A 16,238-nucleotide genomic window follows, 5' to 3' on the forward strand; every position below is an offset into this window, starting at 1 on the left:
TATTTTAAGGAAGAACATTTATTTATTTACGATACATTATTCATTCACAAAGAAAATTGGTGTCCTTAAAGGTTGGATTTTTCCTATTTTTTTAAATTAAGGCATTAAGTTCAATTTCCAAAATATGATTTTTTATTCCTCTTTTTAGTCAACTTTAGCATGGGTGTCTAAACTTATGCATAGCACTGTAGAAACATGTTGTTTACTGTACATTTAGCCAACACTATTTATCCAATGCATTTTGTAGTTGCAGAAACCATTAGCTTACACATTAAATACAGAATCTTTGAACTGAGAACTTTGATAAGGGATCAGTTAACTGTAAACATACAGGACATTTATTATTGATATGGTTACACGAATGGACTACTCTGAATTAAACACTTGCCCTGCAGGGTGGGATGAGATGAACTTCGTGTCAAGTGTCCCACAAATACTGACTTTTATAAAAAAAAATAAAAAAATCACGTTGAAGTACAAGCCCACTATCATCTACCGCAACAACAAAATGTTGACCCTTTGGCATGTTTGTGTAAAATGGGGGTATCTAACTTTTTAGTGTCATCTAGTGGTGAGATGAAGCAGCTCAATTCATTAGGACCAAGACAACAGAAACACATTGGCATTTTTATTTCAGAGTCTGACAGTCCGTTTAGCAGCATAAAGAAGGTCTTGAGGTATTTATATATTCATTTGCAGGTCATTCACCAATACATTCACTCACATAGAAATTCAGTATTTAAAATACAGACACACACATACATGCATACATACAGATAGGTCCTCCTACATGAACTTCAGTCACTTTCACCATCCTGTGCATAAAGTCTGTGGCAAATACATGGCAGTAAGCCTGTGCTTCTGGAGGAGTTTAAGGCAGACTCCCTCAGTGAAGAAGCTTTGGCTGTAGAGAGAAAAGGAGAGCAGATGGTCAGGAAAAGGATCTAAATTCAGAGCCGAGACTCAACCACTGTGCTGAATTAAACCTTGATGATTCATCTTAACAGACTATCAATCTGTGACTTCCTATACTTCTTGTTCTCTCGACCACAGTGTACTTTTAGCCTTGCAGTGTTGAAAAAGTAAGCTTAGCCAGTTTTCTTCAACAACTTTAAAGAAATGTATTTTGCTAACAGAGAGAATTATGTGTGTCAAGAGCTGCTTGAGCTTCCTGACCCCTATACATTGGCACTATTATTTAACACAACACTTAAAAACACCTGCTACAACCACTAAAAGCTACACTCTATATTTTTCATCATTCATGTGTTTGACTAAAGAAATCAATAGGTATTTTAAAATCATGTGCACTCACATTAGATGAATCTTATTAGAAGCCTAATAAAAGCTATTTAATTTGGGTAGCTGATCAATTGACAAAAAAAAATATTTAAATGCTGTAACTGCTCAAATGTATCTTTCTTAACCATTTCTTTGCCGTTTCTACCATTTCTTCAGTTTTTCACTGCATGCACAGTAAATATGATAAATAAATCAAGATAATAAATATTTTACATAAAATGTTTAAAGTACCGGTAAGAAAGATATTCTTCTTTTATGTTCAGCAGAAGAAAGAAACTCATACAGGTTTGGAACAAATTGAGGGTGAGTAAATGTTGACAGAATTTTCATAACTAACAAGTCCATTTATGTAATTGGTATTATTATCTGAATTAATTCAAATGACAAACAGAAACAATGGTCAGAATCAACCAAATATGAGCATCACTTCTCCAATGTTATTGTTAACTAAAACTAAAACTATTAAAAAACTTTGGGAAATTAAAAAAAGCTGAAGTAAAATAATATGCAAGTATTAGATGAAAAATAAATGAAAGTTTGCAATGATGCCTTGGCAACCCAATTAATTAAAGCACTAATATTCCTAAAACTGTAATAAAAAACGAAAAATTAAAACTAATAAATACTATAATACAAATAGTATACAAATTATAAAATAACTGCACCCCTCCGCACAGTAAAATGTTGATAAAAATCAAGCTTTGTAAAATGTTATACAAGGAAACTAAGGAAACTATTGTTCTATTAATTTAAGTGTAATCTTTTAAGATTATTTTTTTTCTTTTTTTTTTTCTGATTAGAGATTCTTATGAGCTATTAAAACTAGGGAAGGCTGTATCTCCATTTTTCTCCCAAAATTACGTGATGAAAATAAAACATACAGAAAAAGTAGCTAATTGATAATGTCAGTGTAAGTCCAAGACAACATATCAGCCAATGAAACAAAAATTAAAAATGACCGAATGCACCTTCAGTTAAACATTTTCGGCTTTTAAACTACTGTGATAAACATACCGTTTGTGCAGCCAGTTTCTTTGGCAGACTGTTGGAGGTTGATCCTGGTCTGCCATCCCCACCCCAGGACACCAGGCTGGAGTGAGTCTGGGAGAGAGAGGAGAGGACATTGGGTTTAGGGGCATATGAAGTGTTTTTGGGGGGAGAGGCACCGCTGGTCTTACGTTTCCTGCCAGGCCCTTTATGCTCATTCCCAACAGCCCTTTGATTGAGTCCTGAGACCCCTCCCTTATCAGACTCTGGGGAGGGAGAAGGGGAGATGTGGGCAGGACTTTGCTTAAGCAGCCCTTTCATTTCAGGAGGGCGTGTTTTGCTGCCAGGTGAGAGAGCACCATTGAACGGGCCATGGGATGAAGAAATCGCATTTCTGGTCAAGGAGGACTGGCGGTCTCTGCGGTGGGAGAGAAACAGGATTTTTGACTCTCCAGGTAAGTCTTTGTCCTCTTTGGGAGATTTTTGCCGTTTACTGGCTGTAGGACTCTCCTGAAGCTCCCTGAAACTCGCATGCAAAGCCTGTTTGCTGGTCCGACCCGCAGGGTTACGTTGCCGGCCGGGGCCTGAGGGCATCTGGGCTTTCGCTTGAAGTCTGGAGGCGGCTGTTAGGTTAGTGGGCTGTGATTGTCCTGAGGTGCCTGTCCTGAGAGTAGAGGCGCTGCGGACGGGTACCGAGCCGCATGTGGCATCATGGGAATTATAAGTGTTTGTGGTGACTAGGGGTTGATGAGAGCATAGTTCTGACACCTGAGGGAGTTTCCTGCAGATAAAAGATTTTACTTACAACAAATAAAATTCACAGGAAAAAAAAAACATTCCTGAACACATATTTAAAAGCAACCAATTTTATAATAAAAATTTGAAGAAAATAAAGTAATAAAACAATTTGTAATACATTTAAAATATTCAGAAATGTATTTTTCAGTCAGTTTTTTTTCAATTAATTAATGTTGATATAATGAAAAAATAAATGAAATAAAAAGATAATAAAAAAAAACATATATATTAGATACAAATTTAAGTACTAAAATTAAACACTTTAAATAAAACTAAAGAAATGAAAGCTATATGGAAATACTAAGAAAATATTAAGCACATAAAATTAATACAATTATACAAATAAAACCTCATTCAAAACAATAAATACTATAATAAGTATTTATTTACAGTTTTTTTTATAAATTTACTATGCTGATAAATGTATTTGCAATGAACAAATGTGGTAACACTTTACTATAAGGTTCTATTAGTTAACATTAATTAAAATTAACTAACAATACAAATAATTCTAAAGGATTTTTAGTTAAAGGGATGGTTCGGAGTAATTTCAACCTAGGGTCCTTTGCACCATGACCTCGAGCCAAATCGACCTTCGGCTGATATCTCTAAATAAGCTCTAACTTTAATAATGTTCCACCAAGGGAAAAAAAGCTGGAGGTCATGGTGCAAAGGACCCTAGGTTGAAATTACTCCGAACCATCCCTTTAATGTTATTTCCAACATTTCAAAATAAATTATTAAAATCAAAAGTTGTATCTGTTAATTAATGATCCTGAGCTAACATGAACTAACAATGAACAGTTATATTTTTATTATAACTTTTATTAACGTTAACAAAGATTAACAAATGCTGTAACAATTGTATTGCTCGTGGTTATTTAATATTAGTTAAGGACACAAAAGAAGAAGGATGTCTCGAATTTTCTTGGCTCGGTGTTGAAAACACACAAAATAAGCATTATGAATGTCACAAGGGCATCAGCCTGATGTTGTAAAGCATCTTACTTCCACAGATAAGTGCTGAGGTGTTGCTCCATCATGACACTGAAAGCTGACCGCAGGTGGAGCAGCCTTCGGTCGAACGCTAAGACACTACGGCCAAGTACACGTGCCCCGAAGGTGCAAAGCTGGGTAAAACGTGAGAGAGGGGACAAACATGGGTTCATTTTTCTCAAAATGTGATATGAAATGAAACCATGTATTTTGTGTAACATCTGTTATCAACACCGTCTTAAATAACATTTTTGCGGGATTTGTAGCAGTTTTAAAAAACTGCTTAAATGTAGATATGAAGGGAAAGACTTACACCCAGGGGCTTGGGGTGCAAGGTACTAGCTGGCAGATGAGCAAATTCCTCACGGTTCTCCCCATCACTCTCCTCACTGGAGAGACCGGCTGAGAGAGATTCCACCTGCATTTCCTCAGAGCGCATCACATCCTTCATCTCTACAACACCCTCTGATGGATTCATGGACCTGTACACACACATGTTCAGATAAATGTCCTGTCCACGTATCGTATAAGCTCATTGCTCATTTTACCAGGTACACTGGAATATTTTTAACCACAGGAAGCAGCAGAAATACAGACCTGAGAATAGAAGAGTTAGTCATTTGGCTTTTGTAGTGCAGAGGCCCAATCTGATACGCAGGGGTCTCATGGTGGACAGAGCCTCCATCGGTGACCTCTCTGGACAGAGGGGGGTGCTCTCGAGGCTTTGAGCTCATCTTCAGATCCATTACAAGTTGGTCAAAAGGTTTACGCCTCCCTACAACCTGCCGTCGTTGATGGATGGAGTGAATCTGGCAGAGGAAATCAAATAGAAATGACAGCTAGAGTTGAAAGCAAAAGCACTCAAATACGTATGTTTGTGTGCTTTTTTCTGTATATTGACTATATGCTCACATTACAGGTCAGCAGTCTGGTGCACAGTTTCTTTCTCTCAGGATCCATCACCCCACAGTGCTTGTCAAAGTCACATTCTTTTTCTGAAATAAACAAATTGGTTTCAACAAGAGGAGTCAACGTTTCAACCAGAGCAACCACTGTAACCAAGTAGATTTGAAATGTTTAAGGAACAAGTAAAATACAGTCAGGGTATGTTTTTAACACTGAATTAATCATTGATGCACCAATATACCAATACATACTAATCAAGAAAATTTCTGTCTACATACACTACCTTTGAAAAGTCTGGGGTCAGTATTATTATTATTTGTTTTTTAAGAAATTGATACTTTTATTTAGCAAGGACACAATTAAAGTATAATGTGACATTTATAATGTTACAAAATATTTCTATTTCAAACAAACACTGTTTTTTTTACTTTCTATTTATACATTTTTCCACAAACATATTAAGCAGCACAACTGTTTTCAACATTGATAAAAAAAAAAAAGAAACGTTTCTTGAGCATTAAATCAGCATATTAGAATGATTTCTGAAGGGCCATGTGACACTAAACACTGAGTAATGATGCTGCAAATTCTGCTTTTCTATCAAGAAGAATAAATCATCTTTTTAAATAGAAAATGGTTATTTTAAATTGTTTTAATATTACTGTTTTTAATGTGTTTTTGATCAAATGAAATCAGCCCTGGTGAGCATACTTCTTTTTTTTTTTACATGAAAAAAACTTGTGATTGGTAGTGCATATTTTTACTAAAATGTTTTAATTAAAACTTAATGTTTCATGATCATTCCATGAACATTTTTGAGTGGTGACAAATCATAATTAATTTACATGGAATATATATTTAAGCAGATTCTGAAACAATTTAAAAGGATCATTTGAACAGATTCACAGAACTAACATAATTAAAACTGTTGCTACTGAAGTTTAAATCGGAAAAAGAATAATATTATGGGTTGCATCAAAGACGTACTAAGGACTTTCTTGTAGGTTCTGCTGTATGTTTTTGGTCCGTGCAGGTAAGCGTGTGAATCCAAACTCTTCTGGATTGGTTTCTCAGCTGATGGAGGTGCTTTTTTTGGTGGGGTGGGCAAATGTGGAGGTGATGGAGGTGTTCCATGGGAAATTTTATCCACATGCTGAAGACTGGAATATAAACGAGATGACACTGAAATAAACAGTGGATGTGTAATATCAAGTTAAACTGAACTTCACTCCTTCTCACCTGGGTCCCTCAAGCTGTGGTTTGGAACGTCTCTGGTGTGGAGAATGAGGTGGTGGGACTCGTGGGGGTCCAGCCCCCTGGTGCCTGCTGTCTTGACCCTCACAGGGGCTGCAGTGTTGGGAGGGGGGTGTCCCATGTTGGGGTCGGTCAGGAGAGCAGTTTGATGGCGTCACGTAGAGCTTGCTGAAGGGGCCATGCCGTCGCTCACAATGCTTCTCAAAAGCCTGTGGCTTCACGACCTGCCCACAGTGGCTGCACACCACCAGGAAGAAGTCATCATGTGCTGGGCAGTGGCCATATATCGACATGTCTGTGAGGGGAAGAAGATTTGACTTTTTTACGCATGGCAAGATTTTACTTTGAATGTTAAGATCTTGTTATTCGCCATCAATGCAATCTGTTAATCACAAGCCTAACAACTCTTCCTCACCCTCTTGCTTGAGAGTCATAGTTTCCATCCGTTTCTTCACATTTTTGCTGCACTCTTCCAGAGAGGACCCTAAAAGAGGCAGTGAAACAAACAGACCATCAAAACAGGAAATGAAACCTCAAAGTAGTACATTTGAATTAAGCGTCTCCTCTCTGATCAGCGGTTCTCAACTACAGATGGATGAATTTGATTTGATGAATTTGAACCGGCTTTAACCAGTCTATGATTTTTTACACTTTAAAAAATGTGTTGCTGTCCTGTTTTCCAGCATTAAAATGTCTCTGCCTTCACAGAGAGACCATTGGTACTGTACTATCATACTTCATATTTAGTCATATTATTTATCTGACTACACTGACGCAATCAGATGACGTTTTGAACCCCAGTGTTGACGTGGGTGTGGTGCCATTGGTTTACATCTTTTCCATGTTAAGATGTATTCTATTCCATGTAACATGTTAAGATGGGCAATTGGACTTCCAAGGTGGGCTGTACAATTGTGATTGAGGTCAAGCTCAGGATGGGGTCATTCCTGTGCTGTTCTCTTGGAAGTTTTCTGAGGCCCCCAGTTGATAACCACATACATCTATCAAATATCAAAGCAACAGAGCTGAATGTTCACATTTCTAATGGCCACAGCTCACTGCATTCATTAATGTGGGTAATTTCCTGCAAAACCATATGAGAAATGGCATTCTTATTTTTTTTAAATCAGCTGATCAGTGGGACAGATGATGAGAGACCAACTCAGTGTTCTATAAATAGATGTAATGTAAAGAAAAGTGAGAGCAAGGGCAGTTTGATGTGAAGATGCTACCAACACCGTTCCTGGCAATTGCAAACCGCAGGAAATATCAGCCCTGCGTTTCATCACGATACTAACACTGCATGTGAATAATGAGATGTTCTCGCGACGAGAACAACAATAAATCTGGAAGTATGTAAATGGATTAAGAGGTTTATTTATCTTGATAGTTTAGTGGCCAGAGACTCGTCTCCACCTTCACTTCCCGTCGCGCTGGCTGTCAGATTTCACATTATATGACATACTGAGCCGCATCTTCTGTCTTTAACACTCAAACTAACACGACAACATACAAAACCAATTCAGGCACATTACAATCACATTTTCAAGAATAGTACATTTTAGGAAAGGGAATATTCATCGGCTAAACGGAGCGCTAGGACCTGGGAGATTTCCCGAAAGTATCGTACGTGTGTCGGGCTGCAACCCGCGCGGCGCTAGGACCCGGCGGGGCCTTTGTTTGGGTAGTGGTGGCCGGGGTTTGCTCTTTTCAAACAACTCCATTTCCTGTGCTCGCTCGAAGCGATTACAACCGAAAGTATTCAAAGCTCGACGTTATTTTACTCACCGTCCAATGTAGATAAGTTCGCTTTGTCGATCCAAGCGGTCCAGCTTTGCCCTACAAAGTCAAGGATGGAAATTCGCCGATCTAGGGCAGCCATTACCGTTTTAGCGCGTGCACGACCCGCCACCATCACGACGGGAGCGCATTGCGACGTCATCTTGCGCGCTCACGGCAGATTACCGTAGCGATGATGGGAAGTCGACTCATTTCTGCGACTGCGAGTTGGTTTCAAAGAACGACTTCCCAAATATCACACGCACGCAGGCACATATTGCTTTTGCTGTTAACTATTGCTTCGTATGCGTGCTGTTAAAACTGTCATACAATCAAGTCATATACATACAGTTGATTAATCGCAGCACTGTGCTGGCAATTTTTCTGTTTTCAAGGAAATGTTTCCATATGCAAATTAACCATGGTTTATTAAATAGGCACTAATTTGTATTGATTTCAAGCACAGGGATCTGAACATTCGATAAAGCCAGGTTCAAATTCGTTTTCATGCTCATATCCATACACTAAACTTATACACACACTTGTATAGCCTAAGATTTGTATAAGAAATAAAACATTTTTCCCTGTATATATTACATCATAATTATGTAAATTTGTTAATAAAAACATCCCACAACATCAACAGAGCACAAGTCCACAATAACACTGTACTGTGAGCATTAAAATACGAAATATTTAATTGAAGATGCCTTGCCTTTTATACAGGTTTGCATAAGTAAACTAGAATTAGAAATTAATTTTCATATGTAAATTACCTATTTGAAATTAGAAGTACACAATAGTCAAAGCACAATATGATGCACAATAATAACAAAACATTATTTTTTTTTTATTTAAAAAAAGCCTCTATCTTTGTTAAACACAAACAAAACAATTAAAAATCTTGCCTGGTTTGATGTAAACATTTCATAAATATATGCTAAGTTATAAGGCACACAGTTTAATTAATAAAAGGGACAATTTAAAAATTAGGAGTACAGTGGAAATGTAAGATGAGATTAACTTAAACAAACAGCACCATGCTACTCATGTAGTACTCATGCATCATCAATTGCTATAAAGAGGGAACATCAGAACAACTCAATATGTCAATGAACAGGGGTCAAAAACATTCCATACATTTTGTTCATGTAACAAGTTTAACTGATATAGAAATTGAACAATAAAGAAATTAAATGTAACATTTTAAAGATGAAGTTTACTTCTTACAAACAGGCGTATGATAAGGGGCCCTTGAATATATTGGAGATATACCTTTGGTGTGCGTTTGTGACACAGGTCACGCCAGGTAGACCAGTCGACCGCGGTGCTATGTAGCACCACTTTAATACTGCAGCAACACCTGCTTGATGAATGTGGATATGACCTGATGTTTAATTATGGCTGTCCTGCTCCCTCTTGCTGATTGGCTGGTTTGTGTAATGGCGTCTCCTTGTAAAGGAACCAGCAGTTTCCTCCCCACAGGATACAGTTGAGGAATCCAAAGATCTATAAAGATTCATAAATTCACATGAACCTTATTTGTTTTAACTTAATTTGATTCACTTTTTTTTAATCAAGTTAAAATGAAACATTATATCCACATAACTACATTTAGAGCATAAATACAGACAAAGGATAGTAATAAAAATATCTGGGAGAACAGGGTGAATAAATCTGTAAGTCTATTCAGTCATTAGTTTAGTATTTTGCTATACATTATAATTATCTTACCACTGAGGAATTGAGGCGGCCCATTATGGGGGTGTGCCCAGGAGTGCAGTTGTTTAATGTTAGTTTACACGCATCAGTTACGGACATAAGTGTATTTGGACGGGTTGCCCATTTCACATCAGTGAGGCCTTTTCCCCAGGCAGATGAACACACCAGCCAGAGAAACATGAAGATCCCAGTTAACAGTAGATCCTATGGAGAGTAATACATATACATATAAATACATATCAACATGTAAATTATATATATACACATTATAAATTAGTATTAATATTATATTATTGTATATGCAGTACCAGTCAAAAGTGTGGAAACATTACTATTTTTAATGTTTTTGAAATTTGAATTTGAAATAATCTTATGCTCATCAAGCCCTTTATTTGATCAAAAATACAGAAAAACAGTAATATTGTGAAATATTATTACAATTTAAAATAATGTTTTCTATTTTAATACTTTGAAATATAATTTATTTCTTTGGTGCAAAGCTGAATTTTCATTACCCCAGTCTTCAGTGTTGATCCTACAGAAATCATTCTAATATGCTGATGATTGATACTCAGTTATGATCAATGTTGGAAACAATTGTGCTGCTTAATCTTTTTTTGGAACCTGTGATACTTATTTCAGGATTCATTGATGAATAAAAAGTTTTAAAAAAAGAACAGCATTTATTCAAAATAGAAATCTTTACTATCACTTTTTAAAAAAAAATCAATTTTACATATCCTTAGTGGATAAAATAATTGATTTCTTTCAAAATAAGAAAGAAAAAACAATTCCTGACCCCAAACTTTTGAACGCTAGTGTATATGTTACAAAAGAGTTTTTAAAACTTTTTATTAATCAAAGAATCCTGGAAAAAGTATCACAGGTTATAAAAAAAAAAAAGTAAGCAGCACTGTTTCCAACATTGATAATAACTAAGTATCAAATTGGCATATTATAACGATTTCTGTAGGATTATGTGACCCTGAAGACTGGAGTAATGAAAATTCAGCTTAGCACCACATAAATAAATTATAATTCAAAGTATATTAAAATAGAAAAACGTTATTTTAAATTGTAAGAATATTTCACAATGTTACTCTTTATTCTGTATTTTTGATCACATAAATGCAGGCTTGATGTAGCCTGGGAAAACCCAGACCACTTCCGGCAAATTTAGATTTGCTCTGCAAGTGGGTCTGGCAAAGAGCCCATTGAAACCCATTTCCAATCCGTCGAAATCGCGGCACCAATCAGAAACGTTGGGGCGGGCTTTACACGATGACGACAGAGCAGCGACGGTGACGCAGATTTTGTACATTACAGAGATGGATGCCGCCGTGGAACATCACTCGTTCGAATCAGCTATCGCGTCTGTTTCAAGCGATTTAAAATTGTAATTTTCGTTAAAAAACGAGCAAAAAACAGCACTCGAAGCCTTCATATCTAAAAAAAGATGTGTTTGCTGTCTTACCAACTGGATTCGGAAAAAGTCTGATATACCAGCTTGCCCCGTTGGTGGCTAAACGAATGGGCTCTGCATATATATATATATATATATATATATATATATATATAATGTAATATGTTCATAATTTTTATTAAACAATTTTTATTTAATTGATGCACTAATGACTAATGTTCTATATTTAACAGTCAAATGCCTTTAAGCCTCAGGACACTTTGGGCTAACAGTTGCAACAGTTGTCAGAAAAACCCTCCCCTCTGTTTCTTCATTTACACAACAGTGAAAATCTTCACACACAGTTCAAAAACACAAACAGCTTACAAAAGTTCATTCTCCAAACTAGTGATGTGGAAATCCTGCATAACACTGAATAGGCTAATAAAATGAAGGCCAGAAAGTTTATGAATAAACTTATCAGGCATGCAGTGGCTGGGTTTCATTTCTCGCAAAAAAGCGTGAACATCTGAGTCAGCCATTTAATATGAAAGTGAATTTAAAGGCATGCACAGACAGAGAGGAGGTTTAAGAATGCACAGATAACTCTTAAAATAGCTACAACATGAACTTGATCCAATACACACTCACAATGCTGGGGCCGCGAGGAGATTGGCGGTAGAGGTGCTGGTAACCCAGATACAATACAAGAGTAGCTGTGCTGTACAGGAAAGCCAGAACTCCAACAGCTACAAAGAACTCAGCTGAAGATGAATAATCTCCAGTCAGTTTTGCAGTTTTAAACGCTGTTCCACTCTGATCGCAGGTTGGGACTTTGTAACTGTGGGTATTGAGCCTTTGTATCGAAGAATAATAAAGAAAGAAATAATGAAAAGGCAAAAATTCAAAAACAACAAGAGTTTTTTTCTGTGTATTTTAATTATTTACCTAAACGGGTAGCTGAAAGATGCATTTATTTCTTGGCTGGTACTGCTGTTGCACTGGATGTTGAAACTGGTAGAGCCAGAATAACCACTAGCTGTGGCAAAAGCAAAAATGGCGAATATCTGAAAAGACAGTTTGTGAATGCGAAGAGGTGAAATTAATAAATGAATGAATAAATATGGTTCAAATGGAAACCAAAGGAAGTGTGCGACTGTGCGTTTGATTTCATAGCACTGAGACCAGCATATGAAGAAATGTAATAATACCAACACATATATTCACAGATATTCACATATATTCACAGATCCTCATTACTGTCTACTTCCTCTTTTTTTAGTAGGCTAGAATCATTTTCACAAAAAAAATATATATATATTTTTAATACCTCAAAAGCTATATTATGGTAATATCTGACCATTAACATAAAATAAGGAGCATCAGGCATGAGGCTTATATTTATGCAATAATAATAAAAATGCTAACACTTTACAATGAGGTTTATTAGTTAACTAACATGAACTAACAATGAACAATACATTTGTTACAGTATTTATTCATCTTTGTTATTGATAGATAAGAATACTGTGCATTGTTAGTTCACGCATTAACTGACATATTCACCGTGAGTTAACCTTCTTAAACGTTTTAAAACATGGCGTTCTGTGACTCCACGTGGAAATAATGTTGTGCTTATTATTATTATTATTTTTCATAATAACGTTTGATGTAACACAGAATGGCTCAAAATAAAAGTATATTATATAATTGAAAAACACGTACCCATTCTAATACACGCATGAATCCCAGTGGTTCTTTCAAAGGGCTGAGATCTAGTTGAAACGCGCTCGTCATCTTCTGCAAATAAAGCATCAACAGCGGCCAATGCAAACAACCGTTACAACTGACAGAAAATGGTGTAATAATCAAACACTCGGAAATATTATAAAACGCGGCTCATTTTGGAACAGCAGACTATTTTCTTGCCAAAATCGGAGTTAAAGTATGTAAAGCGGGAAACGCTGAGACTTTGTTGCACTACAGAAAAATAACGCACATTCAGAAAGATTACCTTGTGTCGCTTTCAAAAAGTTGTCAAAGTTACTTTCCCTTCCTTGTTTCTGCACAAGACATGGTTTTGACCACGTGATTCGTGACGTAGTTTCTTCACTCAGGGGCATGGTCGAGCCAACAGTCGATTTCTCTCTACTTAGCAACTCTTTTAAAATCAAGTGGATTAAATCATTCCTTAAAAACCCCACTTCTATCTGGAACTGTATCCCTAACTTCCTGTTAAAGCCTGTATGAAGGGCTTGAATTCCTTATACATTGCAATTATAATATCTCCAAGCTCCCTTTGAAGTTGGCAAACTTTCACAAACAGATGTTATCCTGTTGGTCTCTTATCACAATTTTTCATCACACACTTATTTTATTTGGAATAATAAGGATATTACATATAAGAACAAAACATTATTCTACCATTCTTGGATTGATAAATGTAATTACAATAGATGTAATTTATTGTCTAGAGACTTTATGGATGCATTTTCTTTTCCGATCCCTCCAAAAGAATATGCTGTCATTTTTGATGCTATTCCCTCTGGTATTAGAATGCTACTTCAATCCAGTCCTAAAGGCCCTTCTTGTTCTCCTCCATCATTAGACTCCTCCAACCTCATAGATAACTGTCTCCTTATAAGTAGTGAATTCACCAACAAGAAAATCAGATCAATCCTTCTGAAACCTTGTGCTTCTGTTCCCCCTTGTATCAGTTTTTGGAATAATAAGTTCAAAAATATCGATTGGAAAAGATTTTGGTCTCTAAAAAAAGAGTTCTTGATTACCAACAAAGTTGTTGAGGTTTCCCTCAAGATTGTTACCCTTGTAACTATTGTCTGTCTAAATTTCATACGGGTATCAAAGAGGAATGCTCTTTTTGTCTGTGCTACCCAGAAACTATTGATCATATTTTTTGGGAGTGCTTATACAAGGATCTTCTAGCTTGATTTTTCGATCTATGTGAATAAATACATCTGCGAAGATTTTTCTTTAACTTTAAAAAAAGTTTATTTTGGGGTCCCCAAAGTCCAAAGTGCTATTTCTTATTTGTTATTAATCTGCTTCTTTTCCTAGCAAAGTTTTTTATCCACAAATGTAAGTTTATCGATAGAAAACCTCTTTTTTTGTATCTTTCTTAAGGACTTTAGCCAATATTTGCTATCTCTTGAACACTCAACAAGACCTTTGGCTATAATACATCTATAAATAAGAAATATTTCCTACATTTTTAGTGACATTTCTGCGCATTTGTTTTAGTTAAATTGTCTTGCAGGTATTTTTGACAGAATCACCACTGCCATATTCTTTTGTAGTTTAGAATGTTTTTGGAATGTTGTCATCAATAAACATTTTGGAAACGGGAAAGAAAAGAAGAGCTGAAACACCTGCTAAATTAGATTCTAAACAGTCAGTAATGGTGTCAACAGGAGATTCAAAATGCATATTTCCAGTCACACTTGTTGTTCTTGCTATGACATATTTTGCAACGTGAGCTGCTATTGTATGAAGTTTTAACCCATATTTAGTTGAAATAGGTATATGTAACTATTTTAACCATGTTATTAACAGTGGATCTCTGAGGGTTAAGCATGTACATAGACATTTCTTTATGCCACTTTAATTGGCATTGCGTATTTTACTGTAACAACTTTGTGAGTTATTATGAAATGAACATGATGTAAATAATTCGATTTGTAATTTGTGTCAAAAGTGTTTATATTTTCTCTTCTATCAGAAGAGGAGAAGAGGAAAAAAGCTCTTTATCGAGATCTGTAGATGAGGATTTGTTTGTATATGGTGTGTGTGTGTGTGTGTGTGTGTGTGTGTGTGTGTGTATTTGTATTCATGTATTTCTCTGAATGATTTGTAGGCCTATATGCGACCGGAAGATGTTTGCTAAATAAGTTTGTGGTGTCTTGTGGGATGTGGGATGAGAGCCAAATGTTTGGCATGACAGAAATAAAATTTACCTATTAACTATATATCCAGTCAGATATCTCAAAGTGAAGCATTTGATTTGATTCTCACTCGATTCACATTCAGTGGCTCAACCATAAGTTTGTGAGCCTACGTTCTGACGTACAACCCAGAAGCGCTTGCGCTGTTACACTACGTGAACTTACTCAGAGGCCCACACGAAGAAAATTAATATTTGAATGACATATTTGGTGACACATATTTGGTGACTGGCCCATGACTGGCCCACTTCATATGATCATAGTCACCACCCATCTTTGCACGCCCTTGAATATGTTTTTGTTCAACTCCTATTCATTAAAACCACTAATGCCATATAATGAGTGTGAACGAGTGAGAGTTAACAGATGAAATAAGTAAACAATTTGAATTTATCAATACAATTGAACTATACTCCACAGTGATGCATCCACAAAACAAGCTATAAGCTGCATTGGCATAGCAACTAACTTTCTTGGCCGGGAAGTTTCAATTACAATAGAACAGAAGCCTATGAAGTGAGACAGATCTCAGATTTAATAAAAAATATCTTCTTATTTTTTTTTTTTTATGTTACGAAGATGAACGAAAGTCTTACGGGGTTGGAACAACATGAGGGCGAGTAATTACTGACAGAATTTTCATTTTTGGGTGAACCCTTTAACTGCATTCAGCCTTGCTGTAGTACGACCATAAGAGGTCGCTCTTATCACGATGTAGGCTATTTCACACCCGAAGCATCAGTGCCTATACGATACCTGTACGATACCTGTTCCTCATTCACTTCTATGTTATGAAAAGCATTTTTCTTAAATATTATAAAATGCTACTTAGTTGAATTGCCCTTGTCATTTATTAACTGAGTAAAACAATGTTAAGTGAACATCATTAACACATTGAGGATATTGCAAAAATAAAGAGTCTCAGCCCAGTAAACAATTACCGTCTTTCAACGTTGAAATATGGTTGAAAATATGTCGGTCCGCCTTGGACTGGTTTTACGACGTGATTTCAACTAAGTAGTTTTGGCCGGACTGTTTGACTACGTGTTTTCAACTGATCATCTAAAATGTTTTCAACTGATAATCTAAGACAGCTAGGATAAGTCTGTTATACATGCTAAAACAACAGA

The 16,238-nt window shown here is 36.1% G+C and overlaps 2 protein-coding genes across 5 annotated transcripts; both read right to left on the reverse strand.

Annotated features, from left to right (window-relative positions):
- Window positions 1–388: 388 nt before the first annotated feature.
- atxn7l2b (ataxin 7-like 2b) lies at window positions 389–8,428 on the reverse strand. Of its 2 annotated transcripts, XM_079636763.1 has the most exons (11): window positions 8,032–8,313; window positions 6,659–6,727; window positions 6,229–6,538; window positions 5,977–6,149; window positions 4,996–5,078; window positions 4,681–4,892; window positions 4,397–4,565; window positions 4,096–4,217; window positions 2,481–3,070; window positions 2,317–2,403; window positions 609–904 (listed from the first exon to the last, which is right to left on the reverse strand). In XM_079636763.1, the coding sequence occupies exons 1-11, from the start codon at window positions 8,183–8,185 to the stop codon at window positions 798–800; spliced, it is 2,076 nt and encodes a 691-aa protein (XP_079492889.1). In that variant the 5' UTR covers window positions 8,186–8,313; the 3' UTR covers window positions 609–797. The 2 variants fall into 2 exon arrangements, with proteins under 2 accessions (XP_079492890.1, XP_079492889.1); XM_079636764.1 differs by having other exon boundaries at window positions 389–904; window positions 2,317–3,070; window positions 8,032–8,428.
- Window positions 8,429–8,432: 4 nt separating this feature from the next.
- Window positions 8,433–13,299, reverse strand: sypl2b (synaptophysin-like 2b). 3 transcript variants are annotated; one of them, XM_079636767.1, is made up of 6 exons: window positions 13,161–13,299; window positions 12,872–12,946; window positions 12,095–12,213; window positions 11,798–12,002; window positions 9,757–9,948; window positions 8,433–9,531 (listed from the first exon to the last, which is right to left on the reverse strand). In XM_079636767.1, the coding sequence occupies exons 2-6, from the start codon at window positions 12,941–12,943 to the stop codon at window positions 9,421–9,423; spliced, it is 699 nt and encodes a 232-aa protein (XP_079492893.1). In that variant the 5' UTR covers window positions 12,944–12,946; window positions 13,161–13,299; the 3' UTR covers window positions 8,433–9,420. The 3 variants fall into 3 exon arrangements, with proteins under 3 accessions (XP_079492893.1, XP_079492891.1, XP_079492892.1); XM_079636765.1 differs by having other exon boundaries at window positions 12,095–12,185; window positions 13,161–13,293; XM_079636766.1 differs by lacking the exon at window positions 13,161–13,299 and having other exon boundaries at window positions 12,872–13,103.
- Window positions 13,300–16,238: the final 2,939 nt, after the last annotated feature.

The sequence above is a fragment of the Phoxinus phoxinus genome (assembly GCF_949152265.1).
Source record: "Phoxinus phoxinus genome assembly, chromosome: 15".
Lineage (NCBI taxonomy): Eukaryota > Metazoa > Chordata > Actinopteri > Cypriniformes > Leuciscidae > Phoxinus > Phoxinus phoxinus.

Bases quoted from the DNA above. Each gene is read 5' to 3' on its own strand.
- sypl2b (XM_079636765.1), bottom strand. From the start codon at position 13,269: ATGCCCCTGAGTGAAGAAACTACGTCACGAATCACGTGGTCAAAACCA. The intron at 12,947-13,160 runs GTAATCTTTCTG...CTTTATTTGCAG, and splicing joins CTTTTTGAAAGCGACACAAG to AAGATGACGAGCGCGTTTCA. The intron at 12,003-12,094 runs GTAAATAATTAA...TTCGATACAAAG, and splicing joins TCTTTCAGCTACCCGTTTAG to GCTCAATACCCACAGTTACA.
- atxn7l2b (XM_079636763.1), bottom strand. From the start codon at position 8,185: ATGACGTCGCAATGCGCTCCCGTCGTGATGGTGGCGGGTCGTGCACGC. The intron at 4,566-4,680 runs GTCTGTATTTCT...GTGTGTGTACAG, and splicing joins ACTAACTCTTCTATTCTCAG to GTCCATGAATCCATCAGAGG. The intron at 3,071-4,095 runs GTAAGATGCTTT...TTTTATCTGCAG, and splicing joins CTCAGCACTTATCTGTGGAA to GAAACTCCCTCAGGTGTCAG.